Here is a 21,609-nt window from a genome sequence, read left to right on the forward strand (position 1 = left end):
GGGGCGTTGAGGGAAGGGGCTGAGCAAGTGGGGGTGGGTGGGCGGGGGGTGTTGGGGCAACAGCACTGCCATCCCAGAAAAATGGAGTGCCGAATCTCCCGTTTGCAGCAGCTGCTGAGCAGCTAGTGGGGTATCGAGAGCTGCCCACGCTGTTGGCTTCTTTGAGGTTCCCAGGGAGAAAAACGGGGGCGTGAGGTTGGCACTACGGGTAGGTGGGGGCTCCAGAATTAGTGACCTCCCAACCAACCCAACCAGAAGAGAGAAGGGACTCGAGGCTACTAGAGTATCCAGCTCTTGTCACTAGCCCAGCCTGCGGGGGACCCCCCTTTCCGCAACCAGGGTGGGCTGCGGCGAAGGTGCGGGTCCAGCCTCGCAACCAATGTGGGGGTCCCCGCTGACCCTCTGGGGTTAGGCGAGCGGCCGTCGCACGCGGAGCCCCCCTTGGGAGGGGGTGTGCCGGCCCCCCGGGAGGGGCGGGCCGAGGGCGCGGGCCCGGGAGCCCCCAGGCCGCCCAGCCCGGGTGGGCTGCAGGGGCCCCCGCGGGCCCAGGGCGGGCTTTGTCTAACGCAGCTCCTCTTTGGGAAGGCGCCAGCTCGGGTACAAGATGGCGGGGAAAGGGTGGGATCGCAGGCGCTCGCCACGCGGAGCGGCCCCGCTCCGCCTGCAATGCAGCAGGGGGAGGGGCGGGAGGCGCCGGCGACACTGCACGCCCCTAGCCCCCGCTCCGGCCACCGAATAACCCCCCCGCCGGTGACCCCGCGCCCCTCTGTCCCCGCCGCCTCTGTCTGGCGGCTGCAGCCTCCGCCTCACTCCGCAGAGCCCCGGCCGCGGCAGCTGCAGAAAATGGCTGCCAAAGCGGCGCCAGTCGCCACGCTGCCACGGGCGGGGGGCGGGCGCCGCAGCCCACCCGCAGCCCCGCTCCCTTCCCCGCTCCGGGACTCTCCGCCCGGGCGCCGGGACCCTAGTGGGCACCGGGGGATCTGGGGCCGCAGCGGGGGGAGAGAGGGGAGGGGGAGGGGCGGTTACCTAGCGGCGGAGGGAGCAGGAGTGGGGGGTGGCAGGGGGACAGTGCCCGGAGGGCGCTATCGGTCTGTCCCCCACCCCGCATGCCCCGTGCCCTCGCGAGGTCGCGGCGCCCGGGTGGGGCAATGCTAATGGGCTGTTGACCTCGGTGACCGCGTGCCGCCCCACTGTCCTCACCCCCACCCCGGCGCTGGAGCTGGGCTCGCCAGCCCTGACGACCCCCACAGCCCCCCACCCCCGGTGAAAAATAAAAAATAAATTAAAAAGCTGTGTGCGTGCCGACTACAAAATGACCCAAGCCCGGAACTCCGCGGAGAAGATCCGGGTGGATCCTTCGGCGCCATGAGCCGAAGCGGCGGCGGCAGCTCAGCAGGTGCCGCGAGCCCACCCTCTTCTCTGCAGGGAACAGCTCCCCGACCCCCGCCTCTGCCCAGTCAAGGGCCGCCCGCGCCGAAGAGGGGCCCGCGGCCACCCTGCAGGTCCCTGGCACCCGGGCCCAAGCAAGCTTCTCTGGGCGCCAAGGGGAGCCCGGGCTCTGGAGAGGGGCGTCCAGAGCGAGCTGGCGAACCGGCCCGGGGCGCAGGCTCAGGACAGGGCCTGGGGGCGCAGCAGGGCGGGAAGGAAATTGCCCCTGGAGCCCCAGGGCTGGTATTGCTGGGGAAAAAACGAAAAGTGCGAACAGAGGACCCACGGGTGGGGTCGGGTTCCGGAGCCCGAACCACTTGGCGCAGTCGAGTGGGTCCGTAGCCCCCTCTTACTCCAATCCCGAACAGTCCGGGCCGTAGTGAGGCGGGCTGGCCGGGAAGAGGTGTATCTGTAAATTGGGACTTTATTTTTCCCTGTCTGCAAGTTTCTCTCACGCCTCCCGCCAACCGCGTACTCAGCTCCAGCGATTTCACCACTGCTGGCTGGAAATTTCAAATTCAATAAATCAGAGGGCAGGGACAGAGCCAACAGGTCAAGGAAAGGGGTTTCCAGACTCGAGAATGGCTTCTGCTCTTGCGGTTTAAGAGTAGAGAAGAAGAGGCACAATTAGGAGACACGTTCCTGTGCGGGGAGAACATCTGGGGGGCTCCCTCCCCCCCTCCCCTTCCCCCTCCTCCCGCTGGGCTAAGGTATCCACCTACCTGAGCACACAGAAACTTAGGGATGGATATTTAATATGAATGAGCTGCCTAAATGGGCATGGGCAGGTGCGGGGCAGGGATGGGCTATGTGGGAGCACCGAGAGGCTGCACCCGGGTATCCACGGATTTTCCAGTGCTCAGAGAGGTCTCCATGGCAAAGGTCCAGCTCTGGGCGCCGACCCAGACAAACCCTCTGCCCCGAGGGCATCCCCAGTCCCTGCGCAGGAGGGAAACTGTGCTTTCTGCTAGGCAAGATACCGCGGCAGCAAATCTCGGCCAAGGTCAGGGAGGGATACGTGCTGGCACCAAGGGCTGCTGCGGCCACGGCGCTTCCTTCTGCAGAAACAGCGAGGAGGAGGCGGCGGCCAAAACTAACTCCATCCAGCAGGCAGCGCCCTCCCCAATCTCGCACCCGCATTCCCTGGCAGAGCCCGCTTCTGCCATCTTCCCCTGGGAGGTGCCAGGTTCGGGAATTTGAGTTTGGGAAGGGAAAGAGGGCGAAGGCGAGGAAGGATGCCCGAGACCGAGCAGAGGTCACGCGGGTCATCGTTCTCCGTTCCCCATCCCCCACCCGAGCCAGGTCTCCTATGCGACCCCCACCTGCGCCGGGTTCCAGGCACAGGCTTCCCAGTAGGGGGCATCGCTCAATGCCTGGGCTAGGCGGCAGCCCTAGAGGCAAGCTCGGTCCCAGGGCGCTAGGGTTGTCTTAGCCGTCCCCTTTGGTTCCCCTGGGGACAGGCGCGAGTCCCCGAGGCGGTGGCTCTGGTCGCCTCGGCGTCGCTAGGAGGACACGCGCTTCGGAACCGGTTACCACTCGGGAGGGGTCAGCCGGACACCTGTGCGTGCGTGCGCGTGCGCGCGCCTCTGAGCGCGAGGGAGGGGCCGAGGGGAGCCCCGGGAACCGCTGTGCGTTTACTGCCTGAGTTTTAGGGGAACCGGAGCCTCATCTCCATGGGAATAGCGACGTCTTCTCCCTCTTCGGGCTCCCGTCCAACGGGTGGGCCCAGCGCTGAGCACTTGACCTGCATCCCGCAACCACCAATGCACTGCGTTGTGCCTGGAAACCCGAGGGTGGCTCTATCAGTACATTTTTCTCCCGCACTCAGCGTTCCCCCCACAACGATTGGCAGGTTTTTAAAATAAGCTTTAAATGAGACATCGATTTATCATTATTATGATTGCATTCAGAAATCCAGCCCGAAGGGACACCCTGGGGGATGGTAATTTGGTCGTACCTAGGGCTGTTTGTGGTTTAGTACATCCCTAGTTCCGCAAGCACATTTCTTCGGCAGCTAATTGCTCTGATTACCTTTGGGGCGGGGGAGGTGAGCGTGTGTGTGTTGCGGGTGGAGGGGAGACTCGGACTGTTCGCAGAGCCCAGTGCGTGCACACGGTGGACCTGATGCTGCGGCAGCAACTGCAGCAGCGACGCGCGCGCGCGCGCACACACACACACCTTCCAGCTCCCCTCCCGCATCCGGGCCTTCCCGCTCCTCCGCCGCCGTTCGCCGAGGTTTGGGGAGGGGGTGCGTGGGATGGAAGTGGGAGCTTGCGCGGAGGGGGCGAGGACAGGCCGAGCGGGAGGAACAGAATGACAACGAGGCCGAGGGGGAGGGGGACAACGGCGAAAAGAAAACTTGGGGAGAGGGTCAGGCAAAAATGGGGGTAAGCAAGGAGAGGGGTGCCGAGACGAGAGGCGGGGACGCAGGGGGAGAAAGAAAGGGAGGGGGTGGGGAGCGGGCGGGGGCGGCTGGCTCGTTTCCACTCGTGAGAGCCGGTTGCCGAGAGACGCGCGGGCCAATGAGCTCGCACCAGCTCAGCCCGGCGCCCTCCGCGTGTCCTTATATGGTGCGGCCGCTCGGCTGGCGCTCGCGCACATCGCCATATAAGGGCAGGAACCTAAATACAGGCTATACCTTGTTCTCCGCTCGCCCGGCCGCGGCCCCGGCGATCGATGAGCGCGCCACCGAGCGGGCTGCGGCGCGCGGGCCCCGGGAGCGGGCGGGGAGGGGGCCGCGGCTACCGCTCGGCCGGGCCAGATGTGGCCTGCGCAATGGCAGCCCGGGCCAGCTGTGGCTCTCGGAAGGTGTAACCCGCTGCCGCCAGTTTCCCGACTCCTTCCCTCCCCTCCCCCTCCCCACTGCTTCCGAGGTGCAAATGCAAATGAACCGGGATTGAAATCTAATTGCTTTTGTTTAAAAAAATTGTGTGAGCCAGTCTGTGCTGAGTCTGAGCAAAGGCCCAGAATCACGAGAAACCTAGCCGAACGCCTGGAAGGTGGTGGGGTGGGGAGGAAAGAGACCTGGACTGTGATTTGGAGGTTCAGGGTCCCCCTCAGCTGTCTCCGGAGACCTGGCCCATGGTGCCGTCAGCTGAGATCCCGCGCCCCATTTCTCCGACCTCCTCGGCGCCAGGCCTGGCGGAGGTCCCAGGCCGGGTCTCGAGAAGCGGGAGCTGCGTGTGGCCCGGGCGGCGAGGACCCACGGGCTCGGTGCCCGGGCGTCCCAGGCAGCCTGGAGCCAGCCGGGCGGCGGGAGGGAACGGTGAGAGGAATCGCTGTCACACCTCTCTCAGCGTCTCCTCTGTACCTGCCTGCTCCTGGACGGCAGGCTAAATGCTGCCCAAAGTGACAGGCCCGGCGGGTCCGCGGCCCAGCTACACGATTGGGCCCAAGGAGGCGGGATCAGACAGCTGCGAGGGGAGGGGCTGCAAGGGGTGTCTTTGGGAGGGGAGGTTGGCCAGGGTGGAGCCTCAGGACAACCCGTCAGCCTCGGCCATCTCGGGCTCCTGCGTATGTCTTTGACCCCCAAGTCCTGTCTCCAGCTTGTTGCACCGCTTGCCTTTTCCCTCCTCACTTCTGGCCGGTTTCCTTGCCCACTCGGAGAAGAGTTTTGGCCTCCTCCAGGCGAGGGTCTGGACACGGGGATGGCCCCTGGTCAGGTTGTCTGCCAACTGGGGAGGAGCCTCAGTGGTGTGGTGACAGTTCTCCTGCCAGCTGGGTGGGTGGGACAGCATGGCTTTGCCAGTGAATGTTGTTGGAGACCCCGAATAGCTCACCTATCGCTCCCCACTGTGTACTGGGCTGAGGCCTTTTCTTCCCACCGTTTGCAATGGGCATGAGACTCCCGGAGAGTCTTGCCAGAAGGCTGATGGTCCTGAAGAAACCTATGCATCTGAACCAGTGGCCCCCAGAGTCTGATTCCTCTTCTCACACTCCACGGGTGCCTCAAGTGCCTCTCTCTTGGCAGTTTGAACTGGGGTTGTGTCGACCTTGCCTTGGCTTCCCCAGTGCCTGGAGATGCCACAGAGGGAGCCTCTTCCCTCTAAGGAGTCCATTTCCAGTAGCATGATGCCACCTATAGAATGTACCTGGAATTAGTCCCAGCTGTGGCTATGCCTCCAGCAGCTTGGCACTGGTACTGGAGCTGGAGAGAAGGTAATGCCCCCCGTTGTCCCCCGACTGAGGTTGGGACTGGAGAGGCCATCTGGTCACTCAGCGCTTCCTTCAGGACTCTTCTTCTTTCTTCCTGGGCTCCCTAACTATTTAGTAGCTCTGAGCCTGGCATCATTTGAGAAACTGAGACCAGTACCTGGCACAGCTGGGACAGGAACTCCCAGCTCTCCCCAGGAGTCTCTGTGATTTCTAGGCAGTCACAAACTCCAGGGTTGTATGCTGGCTGAGGCAATGCACCAGTGGCCAGCCGTCAATGGTTAACAAGTATTTTCTAAAGGTTTTGGAATCCCAGTAAACCTGACCACACGACCCCAAATGTACGGAATGTGGAAACTAGACAGGCTGCTCCAAGACTGCCTGCTTCAAATGACCCTTTTACAGGAGAAACTGAGATCGAAAGAAAAAAAAAAGACTTGTCCAAGGCAGCTCAGCCAGTCAGGGGTGGAGCAAGCACAGATTTGGGCTCAATTCTTTTCACTCCCAATCCACTCTTTTTGGATTATGCAGGCATGTCTCAGCAGCAGCCTGGGCACTGGCTTCCATGTTTGCATGGTTTGGTGGTCCTGGAACCCTGGAGCTGGTGCATGAAGACCCATGGTGGCTGCCTGACGGGCTCTACAAGCACTTTGGAATTGACTGCCTTTGATGGCAGCCAGTGGCTCTTCCTGGGTGGCTGGGGAGGAGGGGGGCCAGAGGCAGGAAAACTCGGTTGGACTCTGGCCCCAGGCTGCTGGGCTTCTGGTCTGGCCAGAGTCTGGGAAATCCAAGGGCCAGTGACCCCAACTGCACCCCAGATTGCTCTCTTGTGCCAAACCCCATAACTTGGGGCGGCAGCAGGGTGTGTCTAGCTTGCTGCCGAGCCTGGTTCCACTACCATGGCACCTTCTCTTAGGCACCTCAACTCCTGGGTGACAGACCTAAGTCGAGCCCTGTCCTGCAGCTTAACTTGGTCACTAGCAAGTTACTTAGCCCCTCTGAGCCTATTTCCCCAGCTTTAAATGTGGTTAATAAAGTCTCCCTCTAAGGGCTGTGATGAAGAATAGAAGTGAAGAGATCGGAAAGCATCTAGTCAGAGCTTGCCATGGAGCAAGCAGCCCTTGCTCAGCGGATGGTAGCTACATCTATCCACTCCCACCACTCCTGCACACCCTCTTGTGCCAGGCTGGGCACAAGACTCTGGGATACAAATGACCATAAAACATCATGTTCATTTGAGCCCGTGTAGAAACAGGTACTCCCAAGCACTCCCCAGCAGGCTCCCTTGGGCAGTTGGTTGGTGGGTGTCAGCTCCAGCCTCCTCCCTACCCTTGAATAAATTCCTCCAGTCAGTGCTCTCCAGTTCCAGCCTGGCTCCACCCTCTGCCCTGCCCCACCCTCTGCTGCAACTCAGAATCCAGCTGTCTATCCCTTGGCTGGCTTCCCTGAGCATCCCTGGGAGCTCTCCAGTGTAGACAGCCCCAGGATCTTTCCCTCTGGGGAAGAGAAGTGCCTGAACCCACAGAAGCTGGAAGAAGCACTACCTTACTGTAGGAAATTGAGCCTGGGACCTCTTTCCCCATCTTAGAAAAACAACGTGTGTGTGTGTGTGTGTGTGTGTGTGTGTGTGTGTGTGTGTGTTAAGGAGTCCTGCTTTCCTGGGGTCCAAAGTACTCTCCATGTGGGTCCATTATAGGTACCTGTCATAGCAACAAAATGGGAAAGAACCTGCCAATCTGGCAGGTGGGAATACTGATTTTCCAGAGGAGAGGAGCCTGCTTTTCTTGCGGTGCAAGTGCTGAAGGCACTTTCCTGGATTCCCCTGAGCTGGAAACCCGGGCTGGATAGCATTGAGAGCCTCAGCTGGAGGGGGCACCCGGGTTAGCCTACAAGATCTGAGTACCCAATGGGGGGGAGGGGAGGCTCTGACTGAGGCTCCAAGTCACTCCCCCAAGCCACCTCTCCTCCACTTCTGTGCCCATCTTTCCTTCTCTTCCCCCACACTTGCCTCTGGCACACCCTCACCCTCAGACTCCCATCTCCACGCTCGCTGTCGGCTCACCCCTCAGCGGAGACAGGCGACTCCTCCACCCGCTTCTGAGTGGTCCAAGCGCCTTTAAAGCCCAGATGGATTGCTGAGATCCCCGCACCCACTGCCCTCACTCTCTCCATTTCCACTGGACAAGTCCGCGCGGACCCGACTAGTGCAAAGTGGGGCGCGAACTTTTCGCCTAATCAGACTTGGGAATTTGCTCTTAGAAGTTTCCGACTCCTGGGAGGACAGCTCACCACCCCGCTGCCCCGCACTGGGGCTTGCGACGGTGACTCGGAGCCCGAAGTGTGGCGCTCGGCTCCCCCAGCCCGCGGGCGCCGTTCCAGCGGGGTGGGCAGCCCGTCTCTCCGCGTGGGCTGCTCTTTGTTCTCGGTCGGTTGGGCCCGGGTTGGCTCCGGCTCTGGGGTCAACGAAGCCATTGCTCCGGACCTTGCAGGCTGGATGGTGCCCCCCTTAGGATGAGAGGCTGCTCTCGGGCCGGGGAGGTCCGACCCCTCCCTTAAGCTTGTGTGTGCAGGGGTGCGGTAGTGGGGAGGACTGTTCTGGGACCCACGGCCCGGGCCTGCTAGAACACCCAGAGCGGCCGGAGAACGAGGTCGTCTAGAGACCTTCTCCTTCAGACTTAAGAGATTTCGGAAGCAGTGGAACCGGCAACGCCCTGCAAGTCTCTCCTCTGGCTCCTTTCTCTACTATTCATTGGGTGTTCTCCCTACTCTCCTAAATGGAGAAATTGAGGCTGAAACCTGGAGCTATGATTGGGAGGCCTGGAATCCCAACTCTCCCTGCGTTTCCTGGCTAGGAAAAGACTTGAGAGCAGCTAGAACATTTCCTCCGGTATTCCAGGGATGCCCTTCCCCCAGGGCGCCCCTCCCCGCCAGGGAAGAAGCTGTGATATCACACGCACCGCCAGAAAAAAGATAATACCTCTGGGGTCGAGCTGCGCCACACAGGGAGGTGTAAAAAAGGCAGAATGGAGACTGCGTCCAAAAGGCAGTGAGAATGAATGCAGAGGAAAGAGAAAGGAGTTGGAGGGAGGGACGGCTTCCCTTGTCCCAACCCATTAGTCCCGACTCTCAGCGACACCGTCTCCCGAGCCCTGCGGTCTCTTGGCGCCCTCCTCCTTTTCCGCGAAAACAGCCAGTCCTTCGACCGTGGGGCTAATCCTCCGCCCATTTTCCCTCTCGCTTGCTCACTTCACTCTGCAGGTCGCTCCACTCTCAGCAATTTGTAATCCGGCTTTCCCCCTGCAACCCTGATTTTAAATGAAATGTAAGAATTATTTTAAAAGGAGTGACCGCAATGGTGGCTTCTTGGTGGCTAAGCTGAACTGGCGCCACCTCCTTAATTAAACGTAAAACTTCCGTCTTCTTGGAAGAGATAGGGAGTTCCTGTCCACAGCGCGATGCGGGGGAGGCCGCGGGTGGATCTCCCAACCTTTTGCACTGTGCTCTCTCTGCACTGTTTACTGGGAGAGGGAAGACTGACCTTGGAGGGGACAAGTTCTGCTGCAAAAATCTTCTGGAGCCCAGAATAGCCCTGAAAGTGGCCCCACGATGACAATTCTGGTCCAAATCCATTTACCATATTTATTTGTGGATTTCTCCATGCCACTCCCCTTCATATTAAAAAAGATCAAAAAGATGTTTTAATGTATAAAAGATGCTTCCTCCACATAATGCCCTCCTGACTACCCACACACCCTTTTTTCTGCTTTGAATCCAAGGACTTCTGCTTCCCCAGTCGTTGCGGCGACCAATCCCAGAGCAAGGAAGTGCTTCCTCTTGATCTGTCCAAAGGGTGGGGAACTGAGCCTTAGAGGGGCCAGACCAGAGGCCCAGAGCGCTGATCGGCCAGATACCTCCTTAATCCAGTCGGGCCGCCGGTCTGCTTTCTCCCCGCCCCACGCTACCTTCAACATCGACCTCCGACACCCCCAGCCGCAGTCCATGCTGCCCCTGTTTCCCGAGTCACTGAACTTCCCTCTACAGTTGAGGTGATAGTGTTTTCCAGGACTCTCACGGTGGCTCAGCCCTTGACCCGTTTGGCCAAAAGTAGCTAAACTCCAAGGGTGAAACTAGAAAAACAACAGAAACTCAGCGTGAACATCACATTTCCACTACTTTAAACTTCATCTCTCCCCGGTCTGGTCAAGAACCCCACACTCTCAGCAAAATCAGTTTTTCTTGCCGTAAGCTTCTGTTTTCAGGATCTCAAAGACTAGCTGAAGAAAATTAATTTTGCCTCCATTTGCTGTGTCACTCTAGATAAGCCATTATTATGCAAATGAGAGAGTGCGGCTTTCAAGATGAATAAGAACGGTGCCGGGTAGCGGCGCAGGACAGCCCCAGATGTTTGCATAATTACTTCTGCCCCAACTTCAAGAGTGCAAAATGTCAAGGGAGGAAGTTGTGCGGGTAAATACGGTACCACGTTCCCTGAATTTGATTTCCTAGAGAAGGGCGGGGAAGCCGATCTGAGGCTTTCATCTGCAGCGAGAGAAGGCGTCCCGACTCTCTGGTGAGGGTGGCCCGGCCCGAGTGGCCGTCGGTGCCCTCCCCCTGGGGGGAGAGCCATCCCGCAGACAAGGGTGGCCGGAGAGACGGGTCTCGCCCGGGCAGTGAGGCGCTTGCGCGGGGACAGAGCCACCGCTGGCCGCGCGCTTTCCGGCAGCCCCGGAACCAGCAGCACGGCTTCTGGGCGTGCGCGGAGCCGGCGCGCTCTGGTCGCGCAACCTCGACGCCCGCCCGGCCTCGTCCGGCCCCCGACAGCGCCCACCCTTGGGACTAACGCTGGGGGCGCACCGCGGAAACCCCGAACGGGGGCTACAAGAAAAGGCACTGATCAGAGCGGCGGACGCCGAGGTTCCACCAGGGTCCATCAGAAACAAGAAGGCCGGACCCTCGCGAGCACCGTCGCGTTTCCTCCGTCGAATCCCAAACGTCTGCCCCTAGGGTTTCCCGTACACCCCGGTGAGGGCGAACGCCTCGGCGAACGCCTCGGCCCCCTGAGGTTCTTTCGGAGCGCTCAGACTCGCTCCCCACCCCCACCCCTCCAACATGTGCCTCGTCAAAGGACCCGGCAGGCTCCTGCACTCGAGTTTTCCGAACTCTTAAAGGGGAGACTGGATTTTGGCTCTTCTCAGCGTGAACAACCTCGCGAGGAAGTGGCACTGACTGAAGGATCTCCAGTTTGGAACTAACTTGAAGTCCCCTGAGTCACATCAAAAAGTCACTTCAATTCCTTCCGCTTGGGGGCGGGGTAGGAAGTGAGAATGAAAGTGAAGTGCCAGGAGGAGTCCCAGGCATCCCTGCAGATTCCCTGGGGCGGGAGAGATCCTGTGGGGATGGAGAGGGCAGTGCGGCGACCAGTTGGCCATCGTGGCTGGCGGCCGAAGTGCCAACCCTGGCAGAGGTCGGGTTCTAGGGAGCCAGGCGACCTAGCTGAGCGCAGGCTCTGGGGCCACCAATCATTGCCCAACCTTGTCTCCCCTTGGGAAGTGCGTGTTCCCTGCCTACTCGATGGATGCGGTCACGAGCGGGTAGGAAGCACACACGGACCTTGTCGAGTCACTGCGAGGTCAAGGTCCTCTCCGTGCAGACAGAATCCGGAGTCAGACTCTCCACCTGGGGCATCTTAAATCACAGGCTGCAGTCAGTGGGTCGAGCCCGGAGGCCGAAGCTGACGCAGCAGCAGAGTTCGCGCGTCCGGGGAATCTCGGGGCCAGGAGGCTTCTGATAACACCCTCCTCTCGGATGGGGCGCAGAGGCCTTAACCCTTGGGCCACCCATTTGTCTCAGGCTTCTCTGCCCCCACACCCCGCTGCCCTCTTCGCCTCTCCCAGTCCCGCCCCGGCTGTGCCTAGGCCGTAGAGTCTGACGCCCTTCCAGGGACGACGGGAACCGAACACCCAGACCTATCCGCTCTCGGACCCCTTTCATCCTGCGGGTTAGGCACGGAGGTGCAGCCGCTCAGGTCTCCCGTCCACCTCGGAGCCATCTCCCCTTGCACCCCGCCAGCCTAGGGTGCCTCCCGGCTCCCGGAGCCGGACTTCGCAAGCAACACCAGGTAGCCTTCCCGAAGAGGACTTGGGGGGACCCACCACGCGGCGCGCGTGCGCGCATGCGCGCATGCGTGCCGGCCTCATCTCTGTGCGCGTGCTCCTGCAGCACCGCATCCGCACGGAACCAGGCCTCCGCGCTGCAGGAGCCGCGGTTGCGTTTTGGTAGCGAGGCCATCTGGTGGGACGCATCCTGGGGCAGGCCATGCTAAGGGGAGAGTCTAGACTGTGTCTGAGGAGCACACAGTTTCCCTGGGAGGGTCGGTGAGCACCCGGCTCCCTCTTTGTGGGTACCCCTCATGGGAGGTAGGGAAAGTTCAGGCTTGATACCGGGTTCCTTGGGGAAAGTCACCCAACCCAGACCCACCAAGTCCCGTTAGCCTGACCTGGCCCCAGAACACTAATAAGCGACAAGTGTAACAGTAATGATGAACATTTATTGAGCATTTGCCTGTGCCTGACGGTGTGACAGTGCTTACATGACAATTCTCTGAACCTGTCCATTCACCCCGTGGGGTAAGCATGTTAATATTTCTTTTTAAATAACAGTTATAGGAGCTGAAGCACAGAGTGGTTAAGTAACTTGCACAAGGGCACACAGCCAATAAGTGGATTTGAACCACTGGCCCTAGAGCCCACAATTTTAGCCACTGTGCTCTATGATGAAGGAAAAACAAAGACTTCCACCAACATCCATCCTCCAGCTGAGTCGACTGGGCTCTGAGAACTCCTCCCTCCCTCTGTTGTTCCACCATCATCTTTTATGCTAATGGCCCAGAGAAGCATCTCTGCTTAGCACAAGCAGGTTGCTGATTCTGGCAGTAAGATCACTGTCTTCCTCTATGGCCAGTTCCATGAGACTCCATTGGCCCTTTCTTACCTTGAATAATTTCCATAAGCCCTGGAGGAAGTGAAACATGCAGAGTATCCAAAGTTATTGCTGTAGATATTAGAGAGCATTGGGCTTGGGACTTCTCAGGCAGAACCCGTGTTGTATGTCCTTGGGCAAGTTACTGGCCTCACTGTGCCTCAAGTTTCCTCATCTATAAAATGAGGATAATGGAATTGCTCTTACCAGGTTGATAATGGGATGGCTCTTACCAATGGTAAGTGGGATAATGCAGGTCCCCAACAACAGCTGCTCAATAGATGTTGTTTGCCCCTGTGGGGCTGCTATTCCTCCTGTGATTTCAGGGGGCTGAAGTCAAAGGCTATGTGGCATCTAGAGTGTGTGCAGGCTTGTGGGAAATTATTGTAACATGGTCAGCCCCTTAGTATCCTTTGCAGCATGTTCTCGTGTTTCTCTGACACCGATGGTCTGGGTCTGAAAGTCTACTCGGAAGGAGAAAACGGGACAGGAGAGGTGGGAACTTCTTGATTCTAGGAAGGAGTAGAGGCTGGAGCCCAGGCCAGAAACCATGGCAGCCTCACCTCCAGTCACCGGCCAGTCTGCCTGGGCCGGGTCTTTGGGACCTCTTTGCCGGGTGTTCGGTCACCCCTGCCCTTCCCCCTGTAGCGGGCGAACAGCGTCCCGGAGACCTCCGGCCCTGGCCCAGGCGTGGGGGCGGCAAAGTTGGAGGGCGCCCGCCAGGCTCCGGGGCCGCCGGTGGTAAGCCACGGGCCGCGACTGCCACACACGCGGCCACGGCCCACGCGGCCACACTCGGAGCCACCCGCGCTCACTTCACAGCCGGCCCGGCTGTCGCGCCCGAGGCAAATGGTTGGGTTCCAAATCCGCCCGCGTCCGCGGCCAAGACCAGGCAGGTCCGACACCCGCCAAGCCGTGGAGTTGAAACGCTCCCAATGAACGAGCCGAGGCCCGGCCTCACCCTCCAGCTAGAGGACGCGCTGGGGCTTGCTGGTCTGGCGACCCAGGAGCCCAGCCCCTCATCGCGGCCGCCCTTCGCCTTCCCTCACCTCGGACCGCGCCAGCCTCGGGCCTCCTCCCCGGGGGCTGAGTCCGCGGGCAGCGGACACAGGGAGGCCTAAAAGGCCCCCTGGACCGGGGGCGGCTCCCCGGTGAAGGAGGCGGACGCATGGAGCACGAGGTCCGGACTCCTTCCGGAGACTGGGCCGAGGGCTGGGGCTGGCTTCCAGGAGTCGGGAGCAGGTTGGAGGCCTTTTGTTGGGAAGGAAAGTGGCAGGCGTGTGCCCAGTTCACCAAAACGAGTGCAGAGTCGGGCAGGAGACCCAGGCGTTCGGGAAGCAGGTGTCCCGAGGTGGGCGGGCGTCTATAATTCCATAAACAAAGAAACTGGGCAGCTCACCCCCGGAACTAGGGGGTGGTGGGAAGACTGCTAAAAGAATCGCGGACAATTTCCTTCATAAAAATGCGATCTGAGAGCATTTGATTTCCACTTTCACTCCCCCCCGCCCCGACACACGCACTGTCTCCAAAGACACTCAAATTGCAGCCATATGGGGCTAAAGTAATAGGAAGCAGTTACCTTATTTACTGCAGTGGCGGCGCACTCGAACCTGACAGCCGCAGCCGAGGACCGCCGGGCAATGAAATTAAGAGCAGAAGGTTCTTGTTCTTTGAAACTCTGTTTTGTTTACACCCAAGGGTGCACGAGGGAAAAGCAATTATCTAACTTTGAAGGATAAAAGAGGTTGTGTGGAGGAAAGAAGGGAGGTGGCGAGAACTGAGTGATTGAGGAAGGCAGGTTCAATAAGAAAGGTGGAGAGCGGGGTTCCTTCTTCCCTTGGCTTCTAAGTGTCACCGGCTGATCACTTTGAAAGCCTCAGCGGGAAGGACGCCTCTACCACCCCAAGCTAGCCCCCTCTCCCGGCAAGTACAGGCATCTTTCTTCACCCACCAGAGAGGCCCCAGCTCTGGGTCGCGCCAGACTACAAACCTATTTCTCAGACTGCCACCTCTCAGTCTCCAAACTGTCGGGGAGTTGAGGTCACCCAATGACTGGTGTTCACACTCTCTGCAACCCTGCTCTCTCGAAAACAGCTGGCAGCAGTGCGCCAGTCAGGAGTGAGACACACCCCCATCACTAAGTCGGGGGTTGCTTTCCCCACCCCGCGGGACTGAGTTTCTCTGCAGCGGACAAGAACTGGGCTTGGTCTGATTGTTCTCAGATTATTCTATGCCTCTCGTTTCCTTCTGGATCGAGTTCCACCTTTGCTATAGGCGCTGCAGGCATCCCGACGTTTGAAAACTCAGACAGCTCGCAAGCGCTAAGCTAATTTTGTTCAGAACAAGTGTTTTTGCCACCAGGCATAAAGACAGGCGGGAAAATGCGACGGGGAAGCCAAAAAAAAATTACTAAATACCCCTCCGGAGGAGGGGGCCATGCACGGCAGCGCTGGGGTTTTCATTTCCCACTTGAAGTTTCGGAGGCACTTAGGCAAGGAAGAAAAAAGAGAGTGAGAGAGGGAGGGAGAAAGAGAGAGAGGGAGAGAGAGAGAGGGAGGGAGAGAGGGAGAGAGGGAGGGAGGGAGAGAGTGAGAGAGGGAGGGAGAAAGAGAGGGACAGGGATTGGGAGGGGAGGGAGAGAGGGAGAGGGAGGGGAGAGAGAGAGAGGGAGAGGGAGGGAGAGAGAGAGGGAGGGAGACAGAGAGGGAGAGGGAGGGAGGGAGGGAGAAAGAGAGAGAGGGAGGGAAGGAGGAAGGAAGGAAGGAAGGAAGGAAGGAAAGAAAGAAAGAAAGAAAGAAAGAAAAACACCGGGAGGGAGGAGCTGAGCTAACTTTTTCAGCGTGAAACTGATACCATCGACCTCTGCACGCCTCGTGCAAACTCCGGGTCTGTAAAGGCACCCAACGCAAACACAACTCCCGGGAACAAGGCTCCAGAAACCCTATCAAAAGGGAAACCACCACTCTTCTCCGGCGCGGGCCAGCTTGCGAGGGGTGGGGGAAGGCGGGGGTTAGTGAAGCCGGTCCGTTCCTCCAGCCCGATCGGGACAGGCTCCCTCCCTTCGGCTCCAAGGTGGCCCTGGGGCTGCCCGGGAATTCCGGCGGCCGGTGCGTGGCTGGGACAGCCTGGCAGCCGTCGCCCACAGCGGGCAGCGGATTCCAAGCGGGTGCGGGCGGGGTGTGCAGAGCGACCCGGGCCCAGGGCGGAGGGTGGGCTTTCTCTGGGCGGGGAAACCAGACACTTATAGGCGGCTGAGGCCGACTTTATTTTTACTGCCCAAACTGTTGGAAAGTATTTAAGCTTAAACAGAAACAGCTGTATCGCTGGCACCGGCCAACGAAACTATTTGTTACCGGGAATGACTTTTTATGATTAAGGACGCGGCCGTCGGCGGCCTCTCGCGGGCAGCCCGCGCGGGTCGCCAGAGCGATCTGGGCGTCGCCAACTCGCTGTTCGCTAATAAGACCAAACGGCCAGAGAGAGGAGACTGTACACCTAAAGCCCACCTTGTAAAGTTTGAGCAAGGCCAAAAACTGGAACCCCGCGTTTCCAGGGGTGGGGGCGGGGAGTGGCAGGGAGGGTGGGCCGGGAGCCGCGCCTGTCCCGCGCGTCCAGGACGCGCCGCTCCCGCCGCGCACCTAACTTTGGACAGGAGGCCGGTTTTCCGCTCTGGGCTTTCTGCCCTTTCGAGTCAGACTCCTTGGCTCGCTTTTCCTTCTCTCTCTCTCGTTCTTTCTTTTTTCTCTCTTCCACCACATCCCTCGCCAAGGGAAACTGCTTCCAATCAAGTTTATCAGCGATGTTTTAACTAAATCGTGGGTTCCGAGGAGTAGGTGCTGTTACTTGCAGCTTGGTTGGTAAGAGAAAAGGGTTGGGGATTGCTGGGCCCGGACTTGGGCTGCTGTCCCCACCGCCGCCGCCCCAGCCACGGGTCACCTCGAGCTGAACAGGAACTTGTGTTTGCGTGTGTGCAAACTCGAGGCATCTAGGGCCCGGCCCTCGCCCCCTTTCCTGGACCCCGCCATTTTCGCCCCTCTTCCTCAACCCGCACTAGACCCCGCGACGCTCCCCGGGTTTTCTCGCGGAGTGTCTGCCACGCACGTTGGGAAGAGCTGTGGACAGGAAGTGCGCGGCGCAGGCCCAGAGGGTCGCCCGGATCCGGGGGAAGCAGGACGCTCCCCCAGCCGCGCGCCCCAACCCCAACCAAGCTCCAGACTCTGCTTGGTGGTCGTTCATGCCCTCCTCCAACACACCCAGGCCCGGGGCACGGAGCGGCTGGGCTGTGGCTGGCGACCCTTGGGGCCAGGGCCTGGCGGGGACGAGCAGCGCGGGCTGGCGGCAGAGGCAGGTGGCTGCGGGCGTCTGGGACGGGTGGGGGGGGTAGGAAAAAGGCGCGCGACGCCCCCCACGGGATCCCGGGGTGTGGGAAGGGTCGGACGGCAACAGCGAGCCGCCACTGGTTCTGCATTCGGCTTCCAAGCTGGGGGCAAGCGCTCGAGCCCAGCCCGGCTCGCAGGGCCCGGAGGGTGGCCGAGGGCAGGGTTGCGCGACAGAAGAAGGAGACGAAGGCACATTGATTTGTTAGCGGGATGGGGCTGGCGGCGGCGGGGGAGGCCGTTGCCATGGAGACCGAGGGTCGGGTGTGCAACTCGGGGGGAGGGGGCCGGGTGGAAGAGCTGGCAAGGGGCGCGTCGCCGGCTCTCGGGGTTCGGGCGCGGCCTGCGGCGCCCCAACACCTGTGCATTGTGCATTGTGCGGCGCGGGCGGCGGCGGGGGGAAGGAAGGGCGCGAGTCCCGGCGGTGGGGGTGGGGCGGGCTGGGGGTCGCTGAGGGGGCGGGGCCTGGCTGACACCGCCGCAGGGGTCCCAGCGAGAGCTGTGGGGGACGCTGAGCACCGGAGGGACATCTTGGCGGCGGGAAGGGGGCCCCGGCGGGGACAGAGGGTGGACAGCCCCCCTGCCAGCCCAGCAGACTGACAGCGGCCGAGCCCGCCCTCCATGCTACGTCACTTCCGGCGGCGGCCTCTCCCCCACCCCCCCGCCAGAGCTCTGTCTCCCGAGTCGCTTCGGACTCCGCCCCCTGGCGATTGGAACGCGGGTCACGTAGCAACGCGGGGGAGAAAGCGAGAGGGGCGTGGCCCGCAGCTCGCCCAATCAGAGCGCGGGAGAGCTGGCCCTGGCCGCTCGGCTTTAGCAACGTCGTTAGCAACACGTGGGGCGGGAGGAAGCGCGGGGAGAGAGGGGAGGAGGGAGCCGCGCGCGGGAGGGGGTGGGGAGGGAGCGAGCGCGCGGGAGGGGGAGGAGAACTGACGTCAGCGGGAGAGTATTATGGTCTGTCGTGCGCTGGCTGCTGCTTTTCTGCTCCTGGAAGCGGCCAAGGGGGGAAGCGGCGAGTCAACATGGAGCTTTCAGCGGTGGGGGAGCGGGTGTTCGCGGCCGAAGCCCTCCTGAAGCGGCGCATACGGAAAGTAGGTGCCTCCAGGCCTTGGGCCGAGCCCTCCCCTCCCGGCCCGGGTTCCCTCCCCCTGCTGCAGCCCAGCTTCCCTTCCCCCAGGTCCCAGCAGCGGCCGCGGCCGTGGCGGCGGCTCTGAGCCCAAGCGCTTTCCTTAGACTTGCAGCGATGCACAGATTGCATGGGTGGGGGGTGGGGGGCGGGGTGGGGGGAATGAATGCCGGTGCATGCACTTTGTGCAGCGTTTCGTGCAGGGGGTGATGCAGCGGGCGCTTGCCTTTTGCGGTGGGATTTCGCGCATTCATTCGGTGCATGCATTTTTTTGCATGTGTTTCTCGTGTCCTCGTCATGCATTTTTCCCCGTGCACACATACATTTTCCTTTTTACATCCTCAGGGACGCATGGAATACCTCGTGAAATGGAAGGGCTGGTCGCAGAAGTAAGTAGGTTCTGTGCAATTCTCAACCCCAGACTGTTATTTGGGAGCTTGCTTTCTTCCTCTTTTTCCCTTTACGTTGAAATACAATACAATGCAACAAGAAAAGTTACAGACATACACACACCTACCCGCGGCTCTTTCCCTGCTCCCGGGACTGATGCCCACTTCTTCCTGATTCCTTTTAGGTACAGCACATGGGAACCTGAAGAAAACATCCTGGATGCTCGTCTGCTCGCAGCCTTTGAGGAAAGGTAGAGGCCCCTCCAAGCTTCAGCTTCTCACTTAGAACACGAAAGGTGGCTCCTATCCAGCTTGAACTGGAGGCCCACTTGGTTTCTTTACTCACACACCCCTTTTTCCCTCCTTCTTTTCTGCAGGGAACGAGAGATGGAGCTCTATGGCCCCAAAAAGCGAGGACCCAAACCCAAAACCTTCCTGCTCAAGGTAGGATGGCAGTGTCCAATGCTGAGCAACAATGTCATGTCAGTTTGTGGGAAACGGGCCTTGAGGGCTTGTGAACCAGTGGGGCGTCCTATTTGTAATCTAGGAGGGAGTCCCCAGACAGGCTGTCACCAAGTCACTGGCACTGCTAAGAGTGTCTTGAGGGGAGGGGGATTCTAGAATTCCACACTAGAATTCCTTTATCAGACCCCCCAGCCATCCCAAATAGACATATAATCAAATACAAGAAGTGTGCTTGGTGTGGATGGCTGCTTCCAGATAGATCGTCTACTCCTCCCTCCAGACTGCTGCCCCTAAGCTTCACCCCAACCCATATAGAAATTCCAAGGCATCAGAGAGTGTAGCAGGGAGGGTGGGGCTGGAAGAGGGGTGGGGAGGTGGGGGCAGTGGACAGGGCCCTGCTCTGCTCTTGACACTGCATTCTCTTCTTGCAGGCCCAAGCCAAGGCAAAGGCCAAAACTTACGAGTTCCGAAGTGACTCTGCCCGAGGCATTCGGATCCCCTATCCCGGCCGCTCACCCCAAGAACTGGCCTCTACTTCCCGGGCCCGTGAGGGCCTTCGGAACATGGGTCTTTCCCCACCGGGGAGCAGCAGCACCAGCAGCACCTGCCGAATGGAGCCCCCTCGGGACCGTGATCGGGACCGGGATCGAGAGAGGGAGAGGGAACGAGAGCGTGAACGGGGTGCTAGCCGCACAGAGGACAAACCCAGCTCGCCAGGCGACAGCTCCAAGAAGCGAGGTCCCAAGCCCCGGAAAGAGCTCCTGGACCCCTCACAAAGGCCCTTGGGAGAACCCAGTGATGGCCTTGGAGATTACCTCAAGGGCAGGAAGCTGGACGACACTGCTTCCGGGGCAGGAAAGTTCCCAGCTGGCCACAGTGTGATCCAGCTGGCTCGGAGGCAGGACTCGGACCTGGCCCAGTGCGGTGTGGCCAGCCCCAGCCCGGCTGAGGCCACGGGCAAGCTGGCTGTGGACACCTTTCCAGCCAGGGTCATAAAGCACAGGGCCGCCTTTCTGGAGGCCAAAGGCCAGGGCACCCTGGACCCTGGTGGCCCCCGGGTCCGGCATGGCTCAGGCACCCCCAGCTCTGTGGGGGGCTTGTATCGGGACATGGGGGCCCAAGGGGGAAGGCCCTCCCTCATCGCCAGGATCCCAGTGGCCAGAATCCTGGGGGACCCAGAGGAAGAATCCTGGAGCCCCTCTCTGACCAACTTGGAGAAGGTGGTGGTCACCGACGTGACCTCAAACTTTTTGACCGTCACAATTAAGGAAAGTAACACGGACCAAGGCTTTTTTAAAGAGAAAAGATGAATTGCTGGGTGGGTGATCCCAGGACAAGAGAGTAGGAGAGAGAGTGAGAGTGCAAACTTGGCATAATGCTTTTTATTTCTGGGTGGGAGGTGGCCTTCTGGCTGGTCCTGTCCCATCCCTACCTTCACATAACCCTCTTCCTTTCATCCCTCCCCCTCAGTTTTGGTTGGAAAGATTATCTCTAGAGTTATATTTTCTATTAGATGTAAATATGTTATTTAAGAAAAAATATCTAAATATATATATTTCAACTCTTGAAGTTGTTTTATTTAAACGAGGAGAGAAAGAGAGACTCAGTGTGGTTCAGTTGGGGCAGACAGGCTGAGGTGGGGCAGGAGGGGCCTGACAGCCACCCAGGGCACTAGGGAGGATGAAGACCTGGGCACTGGGCCTCTGATGGTGTCTGGAGAGACTCAGCCAGCCCACCTAACCCCTCCTCCCTTTTCCTACAGCCCCAGGTCAGACCCCTGGAACCAAGGCAGGACCCGGATTTTTTCTCTCTTCCCATTGGTGGGCCAGGCCAACAAAAGGTTGGCTCCCCCCAATCAGAAAGGAAGGGGGTGGGGTCAGTCTGTTATTCTTTTTCCTATTTTTTTTTTTTTTTTAAGATTAAGAAATCTGTTGCGGGGAGAAAGTATTAACTGGAGTAACTTTTTGTGTGTGAGGTTAAAGGTAAAAAGTTGCGGGTGGTTGGGGAGCAGCAGATTTCTCCCAGGACCACACCAGGAAAAGCACTTTACGGGAGATGTGTGTGTTGTACACGCAGATCGGATCGTGTGTATGTCATGTGGACAAAATCTCGCAGTTCCCTCGATTCCTTTCCTTACTCCACAGAAAGAAAAGAAATCCAGCGAATCTGTTTACATTCCCGAAATGCCAGGATAAATTGGGAGGATTGCATGTCAGTGCCCAGAGTTCGAGGCGGTTGTTGTTTTACAAGAAAAGTGGTCGGGGGTGGACTTTTCCTTTTCGCGTCCTCTAGTTTCGCCAGAAGAGACGGTGGCCCCCACCTCCCAGGAGGAGTTGGACTAGCCTCCCTCCCTCGGGGAGGGCGGGCCGCCAGCTCTCAGGAGAATGTATGGCCAGACAGGCCCACCCTGCGGGACCCACAGAGGGAGGGGCGGCTGGGAGCGGGGGCCGCAGCTTGGCTGGGAGTGCGGTGGAGGGTCTGGGCTTGGGGCTTGGGGCTTGGGCTCGGAGCCGGCAGGACTCGCATCCCGGCGGTTTCGGCTGGGAGAGGGGAGGGGCGAGGGGAGGTTTCCATCCAAGAGTGCGCATCAGAACTTTTCCTTTTTTTTTTTTTTACCCCCTTAAAAGCAAAAGCTATAATTTATAGGCCTTTTCGATTCGCGGAGTGTTCTCTATTTGAACTCGACATTCAAACT

General features: G+C 59.7%; 1 protein-coding gene across 1 annotated transcript; it reads left to right on the forward strand.

Annotated features, from left to right (window-relative positions):
- Positions 1–17,895: 17,895 nt before the first annotated feature.
- On the forward strand, positions 17,896–21,384 carry CBX8 (chromobox 8). Its single transcript, XM_060081775.1, has 5 exons — positions 17,896–18,025; positions 18,406–18,449; positions 18,635–18,700; positions 18,827–18,893; positions 19,346–21,384. The coding sequence occupies exons 1-5, from the start codon at positions 17,957–17,959 to the stop codon at positions 20,222–20,224; spliced, it is 1,125 nt and encodes a 374-aa protein (XP_059937758.1). The 5' UTR covers positions 17,896–17,956; the 3' UTR covers positions 20,225–21,384.
- Positions 21,385–21,609: the final 225 nt, after the last annotated feature.

This window comes from Mesoplodon densirostris, chromosome 18 (assembly GCF_025265405.1).
Source record: "Mesoplodon densirostris isolate mMesDen1 chromosome 18, mMesDen1 primary haplotype, whole genome shotgun sequence".
In the NCBI taxonomy this organism is placed as follows: Eukaryota; Metazoa; Chordata; class Mammalia; order Artiodactyla; family Ziphiidae; genus Mesoplodon; species Mesoplodon densirostris.

Excerpts from the sequence above, each read along its gene's own strand:
- CBX8 (XM_060081775.1), top strand. The coding sequence starts at position 17,957 with ATGGAGCTTTCAGCGGTGGGGGAGCGGGTGTTCGCGGCCGAAGCCCTC. Across the intron at positions 18,026-18,405 it reads TGAAGCGGCGCATACGGAAA|GGACGCATGGAATACCTCGT; the intron begins GTAGGTGCCTCC and ends TTACATCCTCAG. Across the intron at positions 18,450-18,634 it reads TGGAAGGGCTGGTCGCAGAA|GTACAGCACATGGGAACCTG; the intron begins GTAAGTAGGTTC and ends GATTCCTTTTAG.